The 26,256-nt window shown below is 40.7% G+C and overlaps 1 protein-coding gene across 1 annotated transcript; it reads right to left on the bottom strand.

Moving 5' to 3' along the window:
* Positions 1-1,027: 1,027 nt before the first annotated feature.
* On the bottom strand, positions 1,028-26,256 carry LOC121925784 (gastric triacylglycerol lipase-like). The gene is made up of 9 exons (XM_042458347.1): positions 25,356-26,256; positions 21,412-21,539; positions 17,051-17,168; positions 12,962-13,160; positions 9,947-10,056; positions 7,271-7,407; positions 4,224-4,295; positions 2,587-2,658; positions 1,028-1,311 (listed from the first exon to the last, which is right to left on the bottom strand). Exons 2-9 carry the CDS (start codon positions 21,529-21,531, stop codon positions 1,180-1,182), a joined length of 960 nt encoding a protein of 319 aa, XP_042314281.1. The 5' UTR covers positions 21,532-21,539; positions 25,356-26,256; the 3' UTR covers positions 1,028-1,179.

The following is a 26,256-nucleotide window of genomic DNA, read 5'->3' as shown; positions in this document are numbered from 1 at the left end:
TTCCTTCTTTTTTCTCTTGTAAAAGGTACAGACGTTCTGCGAAGAAATAAAAGCAGGAACACTGTGAAGAGTTCTTAAAGGCGGATCAAATTTGCTCCAAAATGTCCTCACTTTTTAAGGTTGACATCTCTTACTAACGCCCAGCTCCATCACACAACAGGTTTGAGGAGACTGCTCTAAAGCAATAATTCTTAAAGTGTCTGATGCAGGGAACTGGAAAGATGGGGTATTTCCCCCCAGTGTGCCAGAGACCAGTCCCCTGTTTGTGCCCATTGACTACAACTCTTTGCTTCTTTCATGGAAACTCACAGCAGACCAGCAGCTAAGATCTCACAGATCCAGGAAACCCATGATGCTATAGTCTCAGTGTTGTCTCCCACAGCATCCTTGAGCCACTCAGAACTCATTATGAAGAGAATATTTGTACAGAAAAATTTTCTCACCATTGAGGTCTAAATTAATATGAATGAGATCCATGACAGTGAGCTCCTCACACCCCAAAAATTAATAAGTAGCGGGGGGGGGGGGGATGTAAACACACTCATCACTCCACATTTGCTGAGGTTAGAGGCACAGGACCCCCGTGAATGCAGAAAAACCGCAAATAACAAAAACACTTGTTTTTACCTGAGAGAACACCTATCTAGGAATCTCTAGGTCCTACAGTGCAACTCTGACATCAGGAGAATATTGAGTGCTGTTAGTGGGTTAGTGCTATTAGTGCCAGGAATGTGGTGGTTTAGTGGTTAAGACACCAAATCTGATGACTGGAAGATCAGAAGGTTGGCAGTTCGAGGCCCAAATGCTGTATTATGGGGTGAGCTCACTAGTCCCAGCTTCTTCTAACCTAGCAGTTTGAAAGCATGAAAATGCAAGTAGCTAAATAAGTACCACTTTGGTGGGAAGGTAACAGTGTTCAGTGCAGTCATGGTAGCCACATGACCACCGGAGTAGTCCTTGGACAACGCTGGCTCTTTGGCTTAGTAATGAAGATGACCACCACCATCAACAGTCGGTTACGGTGGGTTTTAAATAATTTTATTCATGGTCTCTGTATACATTTACATCTCCAAACATCTCTTATGGGTGCTTCATGATCTCAATTATATCAATATACATGCGTTTGGTTGCATCAATTCCCCAGATAAAGTCTAAGTGATTCCATTCAGGAATACACATTTAATAAATGACATTACTAATCCGTGAGACTAATATTGCTGCATCTCTTTGATCTACAATCAAGTCTTTTCCACCGGTCCAAATTGCAATTGGTATTTTTATCTCTGATATTTTGTAGATAGGAGGAGTTGTCTAGAGGAAAAACAACAACAAATGGATTGGTAAAATATATAACAAAACAGACATTTTCATATGATTGTTACAGTTCTTCACAGAAATGTTTCAAAACTGACTTAAAATGGGGTGGGAGTACAGTAGTGTGGCATTTAAAGTCCTTCTCTTTGGCTTGCTGAAATGGAGAGAAATTTGGGGGTTTTCTTACTACTCATACGTGGCTCATCAACCAAAACTGGGGATGAGGAACAGTTTTCTAGTTCTCTGCTATGAAGGGCTGTCTTTAGCTACTAGAGAGCAGCATTCCTCTGAACATTCAATCAGTACCATGGACATTATCGTATGGAGAAAAAGACCTGAAATAGATTCAGGATTGCAAACACAAATGCGTGTATTATTGCACGTAAAATCACTGCTGCTGTTACCAGGTGACTGTCAGCACAAATGCTGGGGTCCAACAACCACTGTCAGTAACTCAAACGAGCCCTAGTGGTTAAATCAGACCTTTGAGCAGAGCTAGCAATTTTCAGAAGCAGAAGCATGGTTCCAAAGGCAGTTGAGATAACAGCAGCTGGATGTCTTCCAGGAACTGAAGCAATGCAGGAATCTTCGGGGACACACAGCAAACTGATTCCAGACTTCTTCTGATAAACCACCAGAGAAGCCAAGTCTCCCGAAGTGCTCTTTATTCACAGTGCTATATACAAATACAGATCTCCAAAACTCCAAACCATACCAAACCAACTCCTACTACAAACCCACAAGCTATCACTTGAAACCTCTGGGTTTATATAGACTCCAGACTATGTGGTCTCCCAAACCCAGTGAGTTCAGGTGTGTAAGCATGACATGTGTCCCCTGTGTAATCCAGACACATTGTTTCATCATCCATGGCTACGTGCATCTAGACACCAAAGTGTCCTTGAGCCAATGAGCATCAGCTGTGCTAATCAACCTTGTTCTTCTGCTGAATGCTCATGGTCAAACACACACACATCAAGCATTTCCCTGTGTGCTGTGTTTAACCCTTGACACTCTGACAGTGACTACAACCCAGGCTGCATTGGCAGTAATTTTATGTCCGATAATACCTGCTTTTGTGTTTGCAATCCTGAATCTATTTTAGGTCTTTTTCTCCATGCGACAATCTCTTGTGACCACCCAAACTGCATGTTTAGAACGTAGCACCAAAAATAATCTGTGCATTATAGCAATCTATGATGCCACATAATTTCAAAACAAGAAGTGCAGAGCAGCTAATTATTTAACAAAAGACATATTTTACTATCCTACCTGATTATACTTTGCCATATTCTTTTCTTTGGAGCCATAGTCATAGGCCCGAAACAGCTTTCCATTGTATACCTATAATTAAATAGTAAATTATTATAGAGATAAAAATGTTAACGAAGACACTGATAATTAGTATTTACATAAACTTGGATCCAGAATGGGGTGGACTTTAGTCCCATTGAAATAAATGGGATTTGTTAATCTTGATCGATTTAAATTCATTCTCCAGTAGTGCTACAAGGGTCTAAATTAGCCTGGATCCAACCCTGGACACATTTCAAGTACCCAAAGTGCCTCACATATAATATTTTAGCAAGTTTTACCAGAGCCAACATTTTTATCTCCCATATTTCAGATGTGTTGCAGTTTTCTACAATTCTTTTCATCTCTGCCATACATGAAATCTGAATAATTCCAGTGGGTGCACATGGCTGTGCAGGCCTTTGCTTTAGATATGACTACAGCCTGTTTGGTATTGTGTCTTGTGTATTTGTATCATGCTGTAATCCCACCTCGATCCATTGGGAGAGGCGGGAAAAACAAATTATTATTATTATTATTATTATTATTATTATTATTATTATACATACTGTGGGAAATGAAAAGAGGGATAAATGGACTCTATGCAGTCTATGCACACTGCCTTTTGCATGCAAAACTGTACACATCAGGGTGGATGGACCATGTGCAATGACCCTTTAGTTGAGATGACTATGAGCAGAGTAGTCTGTACACTCTCTCTCTCTCTCTCTCTCTCTCTCTCTCTCTATATATATATATATATATATATATATATATACTTAAGTGATACGTAAGTTATATACAGAAGTAAATTGGGTCAAGGGCTCCTTAAGTACTTTCAAATGGAGCTAGCTTTTATATGTACTCCTTTTGATATAATTTTGCCTGCATGTAGTTGCAGTTAGTGCTGGTTTATTTGCTTATGTTTTCATTGTTTTTGATCCCTAGAAATGGAAAAATAAGAGCTGAAACAGATGGCCATATAGGGGCTGCTTGGCGCCATTCCTTTGAGTGCCAGATTGGGGCTGTGGCAACCACACAGCATGGCCCCGATCCATTTTTTTCTGGTGCCAAAAGAAGTGGCAAAATGTTTTTCTGCTACCGCAGCAGCTTTTCAATGCTGCTGTGGCATGCAGCATGTAAACACCATGCCACCGGAGTACTGCAATGCTTCCTGCCATCTGGTCGGGTAGACGACATGTTGCCAGCTTGAGGGTGACATCAGGGCATGCGTCATCTGAAGGCCTCGCCCTCATGCCACCCCAAAGCCAGCTGAAGCTCTTGGTCTCTTTCGCCCTTAAGATACAATTCTTTTATTCTTTTATTTAAAAAATATAATGGGTTAGATCCAGATATATTTTGCTAAGTTCAATAAAAACCATTACTCCTGTTAACTTTAATCCAGGAGTGAGAGATAGGTATCTTTCCTGATGGTGTTGGATTACAACTCCCAGCAGCCCTAACCAATATGTCTAGTGGTGAAACACACTGGTAGGTTTATTCCAATGACTTTGGGAGGGTGCATGCTTTAGACCCCTGCTTTAGTAGGTTCATTCTAAATACACTGATGTCTGAAGTCAATCCATAATGAATAAATCTCTGAAAAATCACTATACCTGGTACCAATGAAGACCATTCTGCACAGAAGTTCCAGCAGGAGCATGGGCAGAATACATGTCCAATCGACTCTGCAATGAATGAGATACCAATCATAAAATCTTCTTGCTAGATGGCATAAACTGTATAGCTAAAAGGTATCCTATTGGCATTAGTGATTATGACATATTATAAGAAGTTCCAATGTGTGAGGAGCTCTTGTCTGTGTGGATTTATCTCTCATGTAGATAACTAAAGATCTCACAATATGTATGGATGCAGAAACTTCATGGACTGGCAATGGTCAATGAATTTAATAATCTAGGACAAATGTATGTATAGCCAGTGGCATCACTAGGATTGATGTCAGTTGGTGCGGTAACTCCTGGTCTCACCCCCCCCTCCCACATCTCTTCCCATGGAGATCCACAGGGTTGCCATTAGTCAGGGTCAGCTTGAGGGCAGTTAAGAACAACAACAACTTGTTCACAGAAGGCAGTAAAGATTCAAGCATTTCACACAATCTGTTGGGGAATGCACATAAGCTTGTTGGAGTTTATGTGTATTATTTAAGGAACATACAAAATCCTCTCTAGGGATGCATATTCATCAAAGCCTGTTGGAAAGCATGCACATCAAATGGGAAACGTACACAGTTCCCTCTTTTTGGACAAATCATGATTAACGTGCACAATGACTGGTTGTTCTAACATTAATTGTTCAATTGACATTACCCTTGACACACAGACATGCAACCTGTTATAGACCTGGAGATTTTGCAGCTGGATATGAGGGGAAGAAAATGACTCCCATCCCATGCAAGCCTTCTGCTCATGGAAATGGAGCAGATCTTTGGATGCCTTTACTTACTGAAACAGTAGCTCTGCTTTATTCTAATGTTAGTGCCTATAGGCAAAATAAAGGTTTTATGTCAGCATAGCATATATACCTACAGTTTCAGTTTCACAACCCTTCCTCTGTTGGTATGTGTCTACATTTTAGGTATAAAATTCAAGTTACAGATATATAATCTTTCTCGCAGCTAACTGCAGTGATTTCTGGAAGAGCTCAGTTACCTTCCAAGGTAAGTGTTGTATGCTTTCTACTTCATTGTAAACCTGCTGAATCTGAACATAGATTCCCTTAAGACTAACCTACAGAAGAATTCCACTTACCATGTTTAAATTGGGTCTATTATATCCAGTTACAGTGGTACCCCGGGTTACGAATTTAATTCGTTCCGCCGCCGCGTTCGTAACCCGAAAATCTTCGTAAGCTGAAAAAGCCATAGGCGCTAATAGCGAAAGCCGCGATTTCGTGTGAAATAGCGCCGAAAAGCACCAAAATTTTTTTCGTAACCCGAAATAACCTTCGTAACCCGGAACAGTTTTTTTCAATGGATTTTTTTCGTAACCCGGAAATTTCGTAAGGCGGCGCATTCGTATCCCAGGGTACCACTGTATAAAGAAAAAAACGTTGGCACAGAATTTAGACTGACGACTACAGAACACAGGGACAAGCCTTCTCCCATAAGCAGTATAATGCAACAATCCTCTGTTGCCAAGTACCACCTGAAATGTATAGTATTTGAAATTAGTTACCACCACATAGAAATTTGAAAACCTGTCAGTCCTGTTCTCATTGAGTGTCTCAATTTCCCACCACCAGTCTTATTCTCCCCCATTTCATTCTCCCCTCATTCCCAAATGGATACTTGTTCACATTTTTATGAGCATTTTTCTAACATATACATTTTTTGTATTGAGCATAGAAAGTTTATAAGCATTTTTCTCATGTTATGCATTTTTGTCATTTAGATTTTTGAAAAATAGACATGGTTTTGTGTAAATTTCCCCCTCCAAAACACCCTGCATCCCTCACAATGGATTTTTGATGCAAGATATGTTCCACTGGAAATCTCAAAAGGTTCAAAATAGATATAGAAATGTAAGCCCAATTAATTTTTCTTCATGCATATACCTAAATCAAATGAAGGATCAATGAAATTCTGTCCTCTGCTCTTGCCTTCTCCACCATAAATAAAAAAATACTGCCTTGTCCTTACTCAACATAAATGTAATGGGAAACCCTTAGTAAATGGTAACTAAATGTTTTGCCTTACTTTGTGTTCTCTCTTTCTAGTCAAGCCCAAAGTTAATTACTGTATGCTACTATATAACTTTCTTACATCTGTGAGCACTGTGGGGCCAAAAAAGACAGAGGTACATTCATTGGGTTCCTAATCTACTATAGATATTGCATGTGAAGCACTTTGAAGATAGGAAAATGCTACAGAAATGCTCAGTAGAGAGCCAGCATGGTGTAGTGTTTTGAGTGTTAGACTACGACTCTCAAGACCAGGATTAAATTCTCCACTCAGCCATGGAAACTCACTGATTGATCGTGGGCAAGTTCCAGAAAATCCCATGACAGGTTTGCTTTGGCATTGCCATAAGTTGGAAACCTGAAGCCACCCCAGCTTCTGGTGCTGTTGCTGCTGTAGCAGGGATAGAGAAGGGGGCAGAAAGATGGATTGCATATCTAACCAAACAATCATCTTTATTTGGAAGACAACCTCAGATACTTCAATGGGACTTAGGGGCTGTACAGATCGGCCATTAAGCCCGCCTGGGGTTGGGGTCAGGGCATGGCATCCACATGACACATACACTGACTCCACACTCAGGCTGGTGTGACACTGTGCACCGCACCACATGGCGCATGGTGTCACGGCTCTCCTCTGGCACTGCATCTACATGACACAGCACCAAAGGAGCGTGGAAAAGCCATGCTGGCAGCTATGGCACCTTTCTGGGGTGCAAAAGGGTGAGATTGGGGCCATGGCACGTAGTTGCTAAAAGGGGAGGTCTGTTGAGCCTCTTAATCTCTATTAAGTATAAGTAAGACTAAAGCCTTGGGCTATTAAAAAACATATATAATAAGCCCATATGCTTTTAATTACATTATGCTATTAGTTTTTAGTTTGCTACAAAACAAAAATGGCATCAGTGTATAAGAACAGATTGTGCATTTTATCTGTGGTAACATAAAACACAAAAAGACTTACACGAAATAAGCTTTCAGGAAACGTTGTTAGTTTTGTGACTGGAGATCTAGAAAATGTTACTGTGGATGGAGGAGCCAAGGCAAAAAATACTTTGATTCTTTCTGCCAGTTTTGGCCAAGTAGAGAAAGCTATGAAACCTGAGAAAATAAAAGATACCCTGAGCAAGTTTCTTTCGTTACGTAATAATACAGTAGAGCCAGCATGGCATAGTGGTTTGAACGCTGGACTATGACACTGGAGACCAGGGTTCAATTCCCTGTTCACTGGATGACCTTGGGCAAGTCACATGCTCTCAGCCTCAGATGGCATTGGCCAAGAAATTCTCAAGATAGGTTCACCTTAGGGTGGCATTAAGTCAGAAATGACCTGAAGGCACATAACAACAGTAATATAGTAGAACTGCCATACCTCCACTTTGGCCAGAATTTACCCAGATTCTAGCATATCAGCCAGTGCCCATTTGGACCATCATCTGGTCCAGATTATCATCATCATCATCATCATCATCATCATCATCATCATCATCATCTTCATCATCATCATCATCTCCTCCTCCTCCTCCTCCTTCTCTTCTTCTTCTTTTAAGTTAGTCTCTAGCCCTTGTAGGGCCAAGCTGAAGTATGGGGCTAGATGTGGTGGCAACCTTTTGTGAAATTACTTGGGACACACAAGTCCCCTTCTGCCTTTCAGGCACAATGGAAGGGAACCTAGTTGCAAGTGAAAGGACATGAGGGAAGGAGAATGAGCAGTGGAAGCAGCAGCATATAAGAAGCAAGGGAGGGGCATACACTGCTCCCTCGGGTTACGAAATTAATTCGTTCCGCGGCCGCTTTCGTAACCCGAAAAGCCTTCGTAAGCCGAATTGCCATAGGCGCTAATGGGGAAAAGCCGCGTTTCGTGCGAAAAAGCGCCGAAAAGCACCAAATTTTTTTTCCGTAACCCGAAAAACATTCGTAACCCGGAACAATTATTTCCAATGGGATTTTTTCGTATCCCGGAAATTTCGTAACCTGGGTATTTCGTATCCCGAGGTACCACTGTACTGAAAGGGTGCTGGGGAGGGAGCTGAGGAAGGGAGTAGGAAGGAAGGTGAGTGACCAGCTGTAGTTCTGGCATGTAAAAGCAAGGAGGAGAGGCATCGTGAGGCAGGAGCCCCAGAGTGCAAGAAGAACGAGAGGGATACATGGCAAGGGAATGAGGTGAGGGAAGAGGGAATAGGAAGGAAGGGGAGTGAGCAGTGTGAGCAGTGGAATGCAAGAAGGAAGGAGAGTGAATTGTAAGGGCTCATGATGAGTCTGTGGATGGGAAGGGAGAATGAGCAGTGCAAGGAGCAAGGGTGGGGTGAAATGTGATGACATGTGGCTATTTGAACGACTGTATGAGCCCAATGGGGTTTTAAAATAATCTGGAGAGGTCCTCCTCTGTCCCACCACTTTCTCAGGCTCATTTGGTGGCTACAAGGGAGACAGGGCCTTCTCAGTGGCTGCTTTCAGACTTTGAAATTCCTTCCCCAAAGAGACCAGAATGGCCTGATCCTTGCTGTCCTTCTGGCGGCAAGGTAAAACGTTTTTGTGCCACTAGACCTTTACAGATGGCTGAGGTTGGGCTCTTAATGCTCTGTGGTGCAGGATTTGAAGATTTAAGGGTCTATACATAGTTTTATTGTTCTAATGTTTTAGTATTTTAACTGTTTTAATATGTACTGTTTTTAAGCATTTTTATCTTTTAAATTGCATTTTATTTTTAAATGTGTATGCATTTTAATACTATACTAGTTTAATGCTGTTTTAACACCTTTTGTATGCTTTCAATTGTATTTTTTTAAAATTTGTAAACTGCTTTGTGTCCTAACTGTGGGGGAAAAGCAGGATATAAATACATATAATAATAACAACAGCAACAACAACAACAACAACAATAATAGGAGGCAATGAAGGGAGTAGGAGGGAAGTGGTGTAAGCTGTGAGAGTGGCAGTGTATAAGATGCAAGGGAGAAGAACATTGAGAAGGCAGGAGGGAAAGGGAGAGGAAGGATAGAAGGGAAAAGAGTAAGTGGTATGAGTGGTGCAGTACAAAGGTGGGGTGCACTGCAAGTGTATAAGATGGGGTAAGAGTGGGACTAGGAGCAGTGGCGTCCCCACCCAGGGTGTCACCCAGCACAGGGAGGCAGGGATTCTGGGTGTGGGGCCAAAACAGCACTCCCTCACCTCACTGCCATGGTGCATAGAATGGTGCCATGACAGCAAGGTGATGGTGCGCATGGCCCTCACAGCACTCCGGCCTTCTGAATTCCATGTGGCCATGGCCACGTGGGATCTAGAAGGCAGCCATCCACCACCAACCTTCTGGATTACGCATGACCATGGCAACACAAGACCTGGAACTCAGAATGTTAAAAGTATGGTTATACTACCTCTTGTGCTAGCTAGTACTGAGGTTGATTCTTTGGGATGGAAGGAAATTCTAGAAAGAAAGTGAAGGAAATACTCGGCCCTCAAGACCAAAACTGTTCCCTGGCACTGCTCTAGAGAATTTGTTTTCTCTCCCCACCATGCATCCTACCCTGAAGGAATGAAATGCCATAATACAATGTAAAAAGCTGAAAAAGCAGCAACATTTAATCATATCATTTCATTTGGATGTTCTAGTTTAAGCAGCCTGTGTTCTGTAACATACCTATTGACAATCCTTCAGAATGGCCTACATAATATATTTGTTGTTGCCAACTTTTTTTCAAGATGAAGTCTACAACTGCTGGAATGTCATAATATCCCATCTCATGAAAACTAGAGAGAAACACAAAAAGAAGAATAAATAAATAAATAGTCATGGCACATCTGTGTTAACAAGGTCTAAATAACTAATAGACATTTTCATAGACTGCATAAAAAGTGTGTATGAAACTTGAAACGGTCCATGACAAAATTCTTTCTTTCTTAACCACTATAGCTATGTTCAGTCTGGAGAATTCCAGTGTTATAAGGGATAAGTCATAGACACCTAAGCAATTTGGATGCTAAATACTAGTTTCAAAACAAACAAACAAACAAGCTTCATTTATATACCACTTCATACCGCCTAAGCAGTGTCTAAGCGGTTTACAACTGTAAGCTAATTTGCCCCAACAATCTGGGTACTCATTTTAGCGACCTCAGAAGGATGCAGGCCTGAGTCAAGCTTGAGCCCTTTTGCTGGTCTTGAATTCGCAACCTTGTGGTTTTGAGTGAGTGGCTGCAGTACAGGCATTTAACCACTGCACCACCAGGGCTCCTTCACATCCTGTTTCACATCCTCCTCCTGTACATAAGGGAAAGGGAAGAGTTATGTATCTTCCATTTTTTCTTTGTAAGACTGAAATGATGCATTGCTTCCCTTTATTCTTTCCTTTGGCAGATGGATGTTCAGTAATTCATTTCCATTCCTTTTGTTTCTGGATTGTCAGAGGAATAGACTTGAATATGTCAACCATTTTGGCTCCATTCTTGACCTCTGGTATATTCTGTAGTTGTGGTTCTGTTATTGTCATTTTGAATGACATCCAATCATTTTGGAGAGATTTGACTCAGCCAGTTTGCCTTTTAACTACCTTCTATGAATTCTTTAATTTTAAAGGAAATTTTGCTTCTGGACTCAAATGTTGACACAATTGTAGATCCTTGACAAATTTCCCACACACATATACATTAAATTTAATAGCAATGTGATCAGTGTTCCCAGTTGCTTCAACAACATGCAGACTGCATGTTAAATTGTGGGTGGCATGATTAAATCTGGAGTCCTCATCCACATAGTTAGGATGTCTAGAAAAGTTACCTCTTTGAGTGATTGAAACATAGAACTTTATCGCACTGCGTTCCTTCCATGCATTCTGAGCACGGAACGGAAAGAGCAGGAACGAGTACGGAATGAGTGGGGGACGGATTTTACCGCACACATCCGTCCCTCATTCGTTCCGTTCCCCCTCTCTTCCGTTCTTAATCCATTCCAGAGGGGGAAATTTTTGAGAACTGTTCTGAACAGTTCTCAAAAAGCGTTCCCTCTGGAACGGAATGAGCAGGGAAGAGAGGGGGAACGGAACGAGTGAGGGACGGGTATGTGCGGTAAAATCCGTCCCCCACTCGTTTCTGTTTCCTGCCGGGCCGGGCCGAGAACCCGGTGCGATAAACTTTATACATTTAACTAGTCAACATGAGGGATTTTCAAATTGCCTGTTACTACAATACTTTCTGTTTAGGATGTCTCCATTCTCCATTTTAGGATGTCCTTCATCCTCAATGTCAAGATTAGCCATGATCAATTTGAACATGGTGACAAAACCAGCACTTGGGACTTAGTATTATCAGTGATTTGGTTGTTGAATAAACTTTTTAAAGGATTTTAGGTTGTTTCACACTATGATTTTCTTGACGTACAGAGCAATATCACGTCTAATATGTCCATTTGGTAGGGTTTGGCATACAGAATGACTGTATTCCATTGGCTCTCTCCCTTCCACAGATTTCTTTTTGTTTTTGGAATCTGCTATTAAGTCAACCTCAGCTTATGGTGACTATGAATGAGAAACTTCCAAGAATCTTATCATCAGCTTCCAAGAACCTCAGTGTGCAACCTGAGTATGTGGACAGGATTCCTGGAGAAGCAAGAGCCACCCCATATGTTTTAGATCCATAGTTTTCCTGGTGTATGTGTGTATGTGTGTATATATATATATATATATATATATATATATATATATATATATATGCGCGCCAGAGGGGGACTGGCTGAAGGGGTAGACAGACTAGTTAATGTCTTACTAAAACAAGGCAGAGCTCCAGCTTGTTTAAAGGAGGCAGTTGTAAGACATTGCTGAAAAAGCCCTCCACGAATCACACCACACTGGATAATTATTAGCCAGTTTCCAACATTTAGTTCTTAGGTAAAGTACTGGACTGTATGATGGCTTTCCATCTACATGGTTTCTTGATGAGACAGATAATTTAGATCCATTTTAATCTGGCTTCAGTCAAAAGGCAGATCAGGAAATAGAGATCCAATCTGAATAGGGTTGCTCTCCCTATGATGATACTGATCTGCAGCATGGGCGTGTTCTTGAATTTAACCCTGAGCCTAGAAGCTCAGGTTTTGGTAGTAGCTAGGATTTAATTTGCACAGTTAAGACTTGTTCACCAGCTGTGCCCATTCTTTGAGAATTCAGACCTGGCCATTGTGACACATGCTTTAGTTACATCCCATTAGATTACTTTTATGCAGTCCACATGGGGCTTCCTTTGAAGCATGTTTGGAAACTTCAGATGGTCCAAAGAGATTCAAGCATTCCTCTGTGTGCCGGTCTGTCTTGAGAGACAATGCAAAGTGCAGGTGATGATCTATCAAGATTTATACACTTCAGATCCAGGTTATTTGAGGTAGTGTATTCTGTCATATGAACCTACCCATATTTTCAGATCTTCTCAGGCAGTCTTGCTCTGTGTCCATCTATCTTCACAGGTACACCTGAAGGGAATATGGAAGAGGGCCTTCTCCATGGTTGCTCCCAGGCTCTGAAATCTTCTTGCTAGAGAGGTTAGATGTGCATTCTCCTTACTATCTTTCTGCAGGCACTGAAGACCTTTTGACTTTCACAAGTATTAATAGACATTTAAAGCAATCAGTTTCCTATCAGATTTTGATCTTCGGAGGTCTTCTTACCTAAATTCCCAGAATTTTGTATCACTTGGTTTCAGGGACCTATGCCTTGATGAATAGGCATTGCCTCTGCTGTTTCCAAGCCAGACATCATAGCCAGCATCTGCTAAAATGAAACTCAAACTATTGCTGGGTTGATTTGAAATCCAATTGGCAGCATCTCCAAGAAAACCATGATACAAAAGCACAGCAGGCCGTGGACCTGTAAAATAGAAATGGTTATTTGGTTATGGCCATTTATACTGTTAGTTAAAGGTTCCAGTTTTCAGTGAGTTTAGTAGACCATATAATTTGTCCATAACTGTTATTGTTAGTGGTGTGTGCCTTCATGTTATTTCTGATATATGGAAACTCTAAAGTGAACCTTTCACAAGATGTTCCTGATACGATTTGTTCAGAGGAAATGTGCTAGAGTTTTGAAAATGGAGGCCAGCTGGGTATTTACCTTGGACTTTTAAAATGCCAATTTCAAAAACCCCAGAGAAATGTTGTGTAGGATTGCATGGCTAGGAATTGTGAAGAGTTCTAGAGGGATGGTATCCCCAAAATTGAAATAATGAAGGCACAAACTGCAAACTATTCAGATGTGAAGAAAAAAAATGGGAAATTCTTTTTTAAAAATGTTGTACACTGCCAGTGCTGATAGGAATCACCTCACCGACTTGGCTACATATTAATAATAAATAAATAATAAAACTTTTATTTATATCCCACTTTTCTGTGACAAGACAATCAAAGTGGCTACAACATGTTAAAATCCACATTTACAAATTTATGTCCCAAATTCCCCCCCTTAAAACAGGATTAAACAAATTACAATTAAAACATCTAATAAAAACACAATAAAAGTACAGTGAGGACAGAGTGGTGGGCTGATACATGATGTGAGGGGCAGTCATTCTGTGGCCGGGCATTTAATCAGGAAAGGCCTGCCAGAAGAGATCCATCTTGACAGCTTTTTTAAAGCCGTCTAAGCTGGCAATTTGACGGATCTCGTCTGGCAGACCGTTCCATAGTTTGGAAGCAATTGCAGAGAAGGCCCTCTGGGAGATAGCAGTTAGTCTGGTTTTTAAAGGCTGCAATAGATTCCTCCTAGAGGACCTGAGGGTACGGGGCGGATTATATGGAAGCAGGCGATCCCTCAAATAGGTTGGACCCAAGCCATGTAGGGCTTTAAAGGTTATAACCAACAACTTGTACTGTGCCCGGAAACTAATAGGCAGCCAGTGAAGAGATTTTAAGATGGGTGTTATTCGGTCACTCCTAGTTTTTCCGGCGACCAGCCTGGCTGCCATATTTTGCACTAGTTGAAGTTTCTGGACTAGGCACAAGGGTAGCCCCATGTAGAGCGCATTACAGAAATCAAGTTGTGAAGTTACCAGTGAATGTACAACAGTTTCTAGGTCCTTTACTTCCAGGAAAGGGCGCAGCTGGCGTATCAGCCAAAGCTGATAACAGGTGCTCCTGATCGCCGCATTCACCTGATTTCTCATGTGAAGCAACGGATCTAGGAGCATCCCCAGACTGCGAACACAGTCCTTTGTGGAGAGCATGACCCCATCTAGGACTGGAGGTTGCAACCCTGTACCTGGTTTGCGGGCCCTACTCTAAGTACCTCCATTTTGTCTGGATTCAGCCTGAGTCTGTTTTTCCTCATCCAGCCCATTACCGCTTCAAGACACTGATTGAGGGGAGAAATGCCATCTGTTGTCATAGTTGCTGATCGGGACATGGAGAAATATATTTGGGTGTCATCAGCGTACTGATAACACCCTGCCCCATGTCTGTGAATGATTTCCCCCAGCGGCTTCATATAAATGTTGAATCGCATCGGGGACAGTATGGTGCCTTGAGGGACGTCACATTTAAGCTCCATTTTCAAGGAGCAACTGTCCCTGAGCATCACCCTCTGGAATCTACCCGAGAGGAAGGACCGGAACCACTGGAGTGCAGTGCCACCGATTCCTAACTCTCCCAGGCGTTCCAAGAGGATGTCATGATCTATTGTATTGAAAGCCGCTGAGAGGTCTAGAAGCACCAACAGGGTCACGCTTCTTCTGTCAATGACTAGACGAAGATTGTCAGCCAGAGCAACCATGGCAGTCTCCACCCCATATCCTGTCTTGAAGCCGGTTTGAAATGGGTGTAGATAATCGGTTTCATCCAAGATGACTTGGAGTTGAAGGGCGACAGCCCTCTCGATCACCTTGCTCAAAAATGGAGATGGGTACAGGCCTGTAGTTCTTCATATCCAGGGGGTCCAGGGAAGGCTTTTTCAGGAGTGGTCTAACAACTGCCTCCTTTAGGCAAGTTGGAACACAACCTTCCCTAAGGGATGCATTGATGACATCTCTAAGAAATGCCCTCAAGGCATCACCCCACTGGATGGCCAGCCATGATGGGCAGGGATCAAGAGGACATGTCGTCTTCTTCACATTTCCAAGGATCTTGTCCACGTCATCAGTACTCACAAACTCAAACTGATCCAGTTTAACCTCAACAACGGGTTCACTGGACACCTCATCAGTCGATTCTGCAGCAATCCTGGCATCCAGGTCAGCTCTTATCTGAGAGATTTTATATCCGAAGTAGTTATTAAAAGCATCACAGCAGGCCGTTGTCGGGTTAAGCAAAGTGTTCTGCACAGGTGAAACCTGTGTCAGTTCCCTTACCACCCTAAACAGCTCTGCTGGACAGGACTCCGCAGATGCGATACGTGCAGAGGAGAAAGATCTCTGTGCTGCCTGTATCACCTCTCTATAGGAACGAAGAAATTCCCTATGAGTTCTGTCAGATAAGAGTCAAGTGTCACGCCAATCACACTCTAGTTGTTGTCTCTGTTCACACATTACAGAATTGTGAGAAGAGCAGACATAAAAGTATCCCTTGTTTTCCAGGAAACCTTTTGGACATTGTAACTATTAAATGTAATAGATCCATTTAATCAGTTGTCAAATGATGAGTCAACAAATAGGTAAATCCATTTGATTCAACGGCTTTACACTAGCAAGGGCTAACAATATGATTTAGGTCCATGTAAAATAGTCTTGTGGAAGTCATTTATGCAACCATAAACTGTATATGTCGATTGCACAATAGCCAAAAAAGTACAACCACATGTGTAAGAGAATTTCCACATCTGTATGGTGCCAACAAAATCCCAGGCTCCATATATATATGGGTTACACACCAGTCCAAGAAGACAGAGGGAAAAAGGCTTCTCATCAGCTTCTGAAACTGCTGCATGGTACAATAAATCTGATCTAGGCTTTATATCAGATGTTAAGGAGCTATCTAAGATGCTGATTTCTACTCTCCAGATAGGTTCAGAACCTTTGATATTTCCTTTCAAATCTACAAAATACACAGAATTGATTCATTGTACTATGGAACTGTTATGACCCCCCCCCCCCCCCGCCCTGATACATCTCTCCTGGAATTTGCTTCCTGTCTTTTCCCCATAGTAACACTTGTTTTCTCTAAAGAAGGACAGCTAAACTATATTAAAAATCACTAAAGGCAAAGCATATGACAGAAGTGTAATGTTGTAACAGACTCACTACATCTTATATGAGTTACAAAAGATATGGGCAATTATAGGGGGTGCATGAATCTTGCACACTATTTTATGCTTCTCCAATCCCCTATCTTACAGCTGAATGTTAGCGATGCAACAGTCTAGCCTCAGAAGCAGCATTTTATTTAAAGAGAAGCACCAAGTGGTTGCATGCTTTAAAGTGAAATAGCCTTCTTAGAAGTACAATTCTGATTTAAAACAAGCATTTTTAGTCCATTGTTCATAAATGAAAACATGGCTTTATGGCCACTGCCACACTAGCAATGCAGCTCTTAACATTGCTAAAATTCAGGAATGTGATGGCAGTTTAAGGGGGGTGGAACTGGGTTTGGCTAATGCATCATGTCACCAAAATGTATTGTTGCAATGACAGAGTGAGTCCATTCCATGCACTGTGGAGAGGATCTCCGCCCTCCCTCCCCCAACTTGAGAAGCTGGTCAACCCAGTACCAAACCAACAAACTGAAGCTATCAGTGCCCATAATTGCTATTTGATTTGTTTAGCCTGACATTACCTTTGTTTGCACCATTATATCTTCCATAAGGTATTCTGAAGATTGTAAGGATATAGCCATCTTCTGTCACAACTGGATATTCCTCACTTGGGTATCCATGATAACAGATAATTTCAGTCTATTGTGGGGAAAACACAGTGGTGGTATTCCTTCTGTTTCAAAATAAACTAATAATTTGGTGAAATAATAGAATTTGATCCAAAGAACATCCAGGAATTACATACATTGTTCATCTAACTCTGTATTAATAATCCAATACGGTATTTCAAATATACAATGGGCCCTTGGTATTGGCTGGGGTTTGGTTCCAGGACACTCTGTGGATACCATGCACAGATGCTCAGGTGCCATTAAATACAGTGGCATAATAAAATGGTGTCCCTTATATAAAATAGCAAAATCAAGATTTGCTTTTGGAATTTATATATTTAAAAATATATATTTTCAAGCAGTGGATGGTTGAATCCGTGGATTAAAAAAATCCATCTATATGAAGGGCCAGCTGTATAAAGACCACAAAAATACTGCAGATTCTAAGAGAGATTTTAGGATAGATTTCATCCATTCTAAGGCTGGGCCGACAATAGCAACAACAACAGCAACAAAATATCTAGACCTTAAAAGGTTCTGAGGTAGTTTATAGGAATCACTTGTTTTCACCTGACTGGATTAAAATAAATACCAGGTGAAATCTCATTTTCTTCTCACATACAGTTTATCTATACTGTATAGGTACAGGAGTTTGATTCCATTTTAATTGTCAGGGCATCATCCTTTTAGTCCCAGAATGATCAAATGGTTTCTGGAATTAGTCTTAGAATTCCATGATATAGCACTCTAGCGTAATCTCCTCAGATATAGCAGGGAATCTTAAGTAGCCCGACAAACTACAAATCCCATGAATCTGTATGACATTGCTACCATTATGTAGACATACCGGTATTGGGTATGGGAGTGTAAAACCTAACTAAAGAAAATGTATAAATGACAAGTTAAAAAACGTTCTCAATAAATGAAAGAATGAGATGCAGATACCTATGTAGGAAACATAGGTTTAGACACTGACTTATAGGATGTATTTACAATGAGGAAATTACTGTATTTTGAACATTTGGGAGTTTATCATGCGAGCCTTGGTCTCATCACAATACTCTTAGAGAAAGAAACCAGATACCAGTGATGTCATTAGGGGTTGCAGGGGTTGTGGACCACACTGGATGGCACCAGTTCGGTCCTTCTCCCAGTGTATGTGTGGGCTGCCAGCACCACCTCTTCCCTTGCTCAAGCAAGTTAGCCAAAGCAACTGGGAAGGAAGAAAAGTGCATGCCTGCCCCCCATCTTTCCTGTTGCTCCTTGTTAGGAAGAGCAGCTGCAAAAGGCATGCACATGCACAGACTCCTCCTCCAGCAGCAGGCTGGAAAAAGTGCCCCCCACTCTATGTTGCCTACTCTTGAGTAGAATGGCATGGGGAAGGGAGGTGAAGGGGTGCCCTTTTGGCCCCACCCCCTGGAAGCCGCACCCCAACGCCAAGTGACACCCCCGTCAGTGATGCCACTGCCAAATACACATTGGTTTGGGAGTTTTCATTATCATACCATCACTCCACTAACACTACCAAGGTTTTCTGTGGCATCGATTATTTTCCCCAGACACTTTAACCCCACCATGTCTTACCCAGCATACCTTTCATTTTTTCTTTTGCTGTCTGTTTCTCTTTTTAACTGATTTTAGCAGTCACAGCAGTGTGATTGAGGGGGGTGGAAGAAAAGAAATGAAAGTTGGTGGGGGACCTGCAGAAAACCATCCTATTTGGGGCTAGTAGGAGGGAGTAGGAGTAGAAGAGAGAAGGAGATGTGGAGACCACATGGCAGGTCTGCAAGTGGAGACATTGGAGATTATCAGATGGAGGATGAAACATCTTTCTCCTGTCCTTTTGCCATTCTCTTAATGAAATCACAAGAAGATTTTCATATAATGTTGTGATTATCTGGACATTACCCCTTCCCGAAAGCATGATTGACGGCAATCACGCAAAAGACTTTCCAAATGACATCACACAGATCTCCTTATTGTCCCGTCATTGTCCTGTCACTGAAGTGCCATTGCCTGGCATTTTGCATAAACGGAATTCACATTAATGCAATGCTGATTCAATGATGGGACAATAGTACTGTGATCTGAAAGACTTTCGCAGGATAGCAGTCAAAGATGGGATAAGAACAGGGGAACAATCCCATCATCCCATCTGTGTCTGATAATTTCCATTATCACATGGCAGGGCTAATGGAATACACACATGTTAGAACTTTGGGGATTCTGTGGATTCAGCCTTCTCTTTACTTAATTCCACCCTAGCAGCAATTCTTTATCAGTATGCATGACTTCCTCTTCTAAACCACAGCCCTGGCTTATCCCCATCATTCACTTTCTCATTCTTGTTCTCAAGCAGCCAAATGTTTATGGAAAAAGGCCAGGGAATGGGCTGATTTTATCTATTATAAATTTATATTTTCTTCCTTTTCATGTGCTATTTCTATGACAAGACAGAATTATTATATAACACTGATTAATGTCAACAAGTGGCACCCTCAACATCTTTTTTCCACCTTCAATTCCTGATTAAAGCCTTCTTTTCCACCAGTTCCATTATTAATTTCTCTTAATGATTTTGCACCTTATTTTGCTACCAAGGTTGAATCTGTTCCATCCTCGATTCTCCTGACTTCTTTTGTTCCAGTACTCATACCATCGACAATTATCAAATTTTCTGCTTTGTCTCCAGTCTCACTGGGTGAACTAGCTCAGCTTTTGAATGCTTCCAAACCTTCGACCTGTTCTCTTGAACCGATTCCTTCTTACCTTCTAACTTCTGTTGCTTCTTCTATCTTGCCTTCTTCTTCTTTATACTATTAATCTGTCTCTCTCAACTGGTTCTTTTCCCTCTACCTTTAAACATGCTTTAGTTTCTCCTATTCTGAAAAAAGCCATCTCAACCCACTTTCTCTCTCTAACTGTCATCTGATTTCACTTCTTCTCTTCCTTTCAAAGGTCCTGGAATGTGCTGTGTATTTTTGTTGTCTTGAGTTTCTGTCTGCCAACCCTATCCTGGATCCTTTTCAGTCTGGCTTCCATCCATTGCACTCTACTGAGACTGCTCTTATGAAGATTGCAGGTGATCTCTTGCTGGCCAAGTCAAAAGGCGTCTATTCTATTCTTATTCTCCTCAATCTGCTGATCATGGTCTTTTAGTGGATTTACTCCAGGATCTGGGCTTTACAGACTCAGTGCTAAACTGGTTTAAACCATACCTCTCAAATAGATTGTTTGTGGTGGTCACTTAAGGTCAGGTTTCTAACCGCGTTTCGTTATCTGTTGAAGTTCCTCAGGGTTCCATCCCTTTTTATATTCTCTCCCTAAGTGATCTTATTAGTTCCTACAGCTTCCAGTATCATCTTTCTGCTGATGACACTCAATTGTATTTTTCAACTCCAGACCTGTTGCCAGAAGTCAAACAGCGAGTGTCATTATGTCTTTTGGCTTTTTCTGCATGGATGCTCCATCTGCGGCTGAAATGTAACATGGCTAAAACCGAGCTACTTATTTTCTCTCTTAAACCATCAGTGCAATATTCTTTCTCAATTACTGTCAATCACATTTGTATTCAACCTGTGAAGGAGGCATGTAACCTTGGATTCATCTTTCATTCTTCGTTATCATTTCTATCCCAGATCTACAGACACATTGTGTAGAATTTTCCTTTAAAATCTTGCTACAATTCAGACATTTCTGTTGGCAGCTACATTGGTCCATGCATTGGTTGTCTCTCATCTGGAATACTGTTACCTTTCCTTAATGGGGCTTCCTTTTGCCCATCTTAGTCCACTGATTTCTGTACAACATTTCATTGTCAGGATTATCTTATCTGCCCGCCGCTTTGATCACATCGCTCCACTGTTATCATTCCTTCATTAGCTTCCCACTCCTTACAGAATTCTGTATAAGCTTCTTTTGTTGGCTTTTAAATCCCTTCATGGCCTGGCACTTAGATTTTATGCCTTAGGCAGGTTTTTATTAATGGTATTTTGTATATCCAGCATGAACAGTGCTCTGCAAACTTACAGCACTTTCTAAACAGACTTCAATAATAATAATAATAATAATAATAATAATAAATAATAATAACCCTCAGTTATGACAATTTTCTGTCTTTCTTGCTTGATTGCTATGGTTTGAAGAGTTACTTGCCTCATAGGAATGTTCTCCCCTAATGAGCACTATTCTCTTTACATTTTTTGTAACTTTGTGGCACCAGCCACCAAAATATCCCAAATAAATTCATGTCACATCTGTGCCAAACTTACAACATTTAAAAACGTTTCTGGATTTATTGCAAATTCAGCTAGAGGCACGTCTGAAGTCCTGAAGTTTTCCAAACTGAAAATTCCTTGGCATAAAGATGTTGTTATAATAAAAGTCCACATCTTCAAGCCTGTGTGAAAGAAATAATAAGAATAACCAAGATAATTACAGATGTAAATCATGCCCACAGATTTTAATTATCATAAAGCCTGAGGTCTCACTAACAAATTATTCTTCTACATAACATTTCACTTTCATGGATATTTAATCTTATGATACTTAATCTTATGACCTTTGAAACCATTGCTGGTTGCAACCCCACATCCATTTATCTGGGAGTAAACCCTATCTTACCTACCAGTACTTACTTTCAGCACACATACACATACACACACAAAACACACACATAAATGATTGTCTTGCTTGTTTCTTGCCAGAGTGAGAGTATCCCTGAAAGGGCCATCTAATGAGCCTGCGAGGCCTTTGGGATCAGGTTATAGGATGGGTTGACTCAGGGGAGATAAGATCTTGTATCACCTTTGAGACTAACTGAAATAAATAAATTTGCAGCATGAGTTTTCATAGACTTCAGTCTACTGGTGGCGCAGTGGTTAAATGCCTGTACTGCAGCCATTCACTCAAAACCACAAGGTTGCGAGTTCAAGACCAGCAAAAGGGCCCAAGCTCGACTCAGGCTTACATCCTTCCGAGGTCGCTAAAATGAGTACCCAGACTGTTGGGGGCAAATTAGCTTACTTGCTAATTAGCTTACTTACTGTTCACCGCTATGATCTTTGGAATAGCGGTATATAAATAAAATAAATTATTATTATTATTACTTTCTCAGATGCATTTGAGGAATGCATCTGAAGAAGTAGATTAAAGTCTATGAAAGCTCATGCTGCTAAATTCTTTCTTTCAGTTAGTCTCAAAGGTACTACAAGATCTCTCCATGTACTGATTCTACAGACTAACATGGCTATATATTTGAATTCTATCACTCAGGGGAGATGAGTAAGGCTCATGGTCCATGTTAGCCAATGGGAGGCATGAAAGTGGAGAGACTCAATTGCTTCTGATGTTCACAGGGTTATCTAGCCAATGGAAGATGAGAAGGTGGACAAACCTGAATAGCCTCGACTCCCATTTGGGTTTTATTAGCCAATGGGAGAGGAGAAAAGGAAAAGAAGCTAGACCTCTGGGGATGTCACCCTAAAAGGGGGGGGCATGAGGATCTTCACCAGCAGTTTCAGCTTCTCCTTGAAATTTTGTGCCAAATTATAGGTCAAAAGTAGGTCAGCAAAAGCAGAGTAACTTTGGGGATCTTTTCACCTATGTATGCCAGCACTAACAGAACAAAAAGTTGGAAAGTATGTATTCACAGTGGAAGAGATAAAGGAAATGAAGTCCCACGTGTTGTTGATAGTCCACAAACTTTATCTTAAAAAGCCCAACGCATTTTTACCTTGTCACAAATTGGCCTTCTTCAGGGGCTATTGTAAAATGAATAAAAGTACATTGATTATATTTGTGGTATTAGGACATCGCACAAATCATCTCTAAAAACCTAGGCCTGGGACAGACAGGCCAAAAGTGGTGTGCCATTGCTGAGACTAGGGTTTGGGAGCACACAGTAACTGCATGCATGTTAGCATGTAACAGTGGCAGCATCATGGCAGCATCCTGTCCACATGGGCGCAGCCATGATGATGTAAGCAAAGTGCAGTGTACAGCAGTTGCTGCGCGTTGCTTACATCACCAGTGCGCCAATGGTGCACTCGTGACGTATGCCCATCACCTTAAAAAGAACCCGGTTTGCCTGCTGCAGCATCCCTCTGGAGTTAAGACAGACGTCTTCAGCCTGCCCTTTCAGGGCAGTGTGTACCGCACCATAATTTCTTAAAAATCAAATATAATCTGTTATCCATATTATCATATGCATACCTATTACCAGAGATTTCAGAGATTACCTATTACCAGAGTCTGCGCTCTCAACAAAGTCGAGACTCTGAGTATTAGAAGGAAGAGACTCCTTACCAATGAGTTCATATTTATGGATTTTTGAAGTAAAATCATTGAAGAGAACCATTGAAGAGAAGATACATGATGCAATTTCATCCATAAAGTTACTCAGCTCTGTTCTATCTCATTGATGCAATATTGAAATTATTTTTAGCCATTTATTCCAAATTTTTATATAAGACATTGTATTTCCAAATCTTCATTCAAACCCTCGGTACTAAAGTTTTAAGTTTCAAAATCCACTCTACCTCTTTCTTCTTTAAACAATTCTCATTATTATTATTATTTATCACCTCCAGGACCCAAAAGCCTATGTCAGTTGCTACATGTTTCATTTGTTCAAAGTGATTATCCAGAAGTGTCCCTATTCTTTTATTTCTCAAATTGGATAGATGTCCTGCTATTCTTTGTTTGATAGATCTCAATGTTCTTCCCACATATGTTTTCTTGCATTTACATTGGATTGTATAGATTACAAAAGTGCTTTTACAAGTACTGAAATGGGACAACTTATACAAAATTGTTATATTCTTTTATTTTGGTTGTGTATTTACAGTATACACAGTGGCCACAGTGGTAGGAAGAGCACTGAGATCTATCAAACAAAGAATAGCAGAACAAAATGCATGGGCTCTCCATAATGGATGTTTGTAGACTTTCTTGGGTAACAGCCTTATTTAGGGATTTCTGTAACCAAGTCTTTGCTTTTCTTTTTTACTTAACTTGGATGGATTTCTTGAAGCAAGTAATAATTTTTCCCCCTTTTATCTTACTGCAAGTCTCAAACGTAATACTAGCAACTCTTGTTCTATATCTGTAGACAAAGGAAAATTGCAACCCTTGTAAGAAGAATAATGGCTGCTGTATATGAGAGAAAGTGGCATTTGTGTATCATTAATTTGTTTAAATTATTGCAACATGTTGTGTGTAAACTATCTGCACAGTCATATGATAGAAAGGCAGGATATACAATTCCACAGTAAATAAATGAAGTCAGACACACAGATTGAGAGTGTGTAGTGGTTTGAGAGTTGGACTATGACGCTAGAGACCAGGGTTCAAATCCTCACCCATCCATGGAAACCCAGTGGGTGATCTTGGGCAACTCACACTCCCTCAGCCTCAGAGGACCCCCTCTGAACAAAGCTTGTCAAGAAAACTCTGTGGTAGGAAATGACTTGAAGGCACACAACAACAACAAACACATGGAATGAGTTTCAAAAATGACCTTTCCTACTGCACGAAGTCATAGATTATGCCTACCAGGAAATGTATTTCTTTTTGTTTCATTTTGAATGCCTCTGTTCAGTAGATGGCTTAGATCTGCTGTATGGAAGGACATTCTGTTATTGACTGACTGATAACCACTAGTAACTTTTTTTCTTAACCACAAAAATTCCATTGTATCTTCTACCAACATATTAAAAGTAATGGATTGATTTGTGGTGGGAAATGTAATAGTTAAAATTTGATTCTTGGAACACATTCCTCTTGGAACACATTCCTCTTTAATACACATTCATAATTTTACAGATGAACTAAATTGAACTTACAACTAAATTGAACTGAATGACTGAAACATTGTTATTCACATACCCAGGTATCTTATTATAGGGTAAAGTTAAAACCTGTTGGTTACTAAATGTTAGATTACCAGTCTCATAGTACCTGCCCACATTGGCCATGCTGGCTGTGACTGGCATTTGTTGATCTGAGTGGCTTCTCTGCCCTAGCATGAGGGGAACCTTCCTTATATCATGGTGTCCCTCACATGTTTGGGAATGTTTGTTCTATCAGCTCCAGGCTGATCAATATTCAGGCATGAATGAAGTAGTCCAAAATATCTGGAGGGTAGATTGCATTTGAGTCTTCATTTCTTTTCTTCCTAAAGAGGCAAACAAATTATCACATGAAGATCACTTACCCAGTGTGAAGTCCTCACTCTCCTCCTTGCTTTCTCTTGAGCCAGAGCTCCCAAAGCGATGTGGGGAAAATTTCTCGTCTCAATTATCACTCTGATGGAAACACATAAATTAGTCAGCTTCACATAAACATTATGAAGCAAGCACTGAACAAGTAACTCAAACAGCTTTGTTGAAAATTAGGATGGTCATAAGAATTTAGGATGGGTATAAGAAGTTCATAATTACCTTCTCATAAGCTAGAAAGATGTGGTGTATGCTTCTAGAACATCAACCATCCTCTTCTCTCCTTTCCATGTGTTAAACACTTTTTAGAACTGTGGGACTTCAAAAGCAGATTCTTACAAAACCTCAGGCATTAATTTTAAATTACAGTAGTAGTATCCATGATGTACTCTATAGGTAATTTGAAATCCTGGATCTGAAGGTTTTATGAGATGGGTGTGCCTTTATATAGTCATATGGATTGCTTCTGCTGTAAACCAGACAACTGACATTTCTTTTCTTACCAGCCACTGCAGTGCTAGGCCATGCTACATGACTGTTTCTTCTAAGAATGTAAAGCCTATTTACAAATGTTCTCATCCTCCATGAGAAAATATGCCTTGACTGTTGGTGAAAAAAGCCAGTCTCTATGATATTTCTTGCCCCTGTATGAGAGTAAAGAGATTAGAATCGCTTTCCCTTTTTTTTGTACACAAGACACAATTTATTTCCCCACACAAGAGTAAAATTTGGTCCAAAGTCCCAAAATGTGAGACAACAAACCATTAAAAATGCTAAACCACATGGAATGAGGTTTCCAGCAGGGGAAAAATTTGAAAAGAAATTGGGGGAAAATGAAACAGGTAAAGAAATGCATTCCTGTTGTTTGGTATTTCTATTATTATTATGCTGATTACT

This window comes from Sceloporus undulatus, chromosome 3, assembly GCF_019175285.1.
Source record: "Sceloporus undulatus isolate JIND9_A2432 ecotype Alabama chromosome 3, SceUnd_v1.1, whole genome shotgun sequence".
NCBI lineage: Eukaryota > Metazoa > Chordata > Lepidosauria > Squamata > Phrynosomatidae > Sceloporus > Sceloporus undulatus.
Note: the sequence above shows the minus strand (reverse complement) of the source record. Positions and strands in the feature narration are given on the sequence as shown.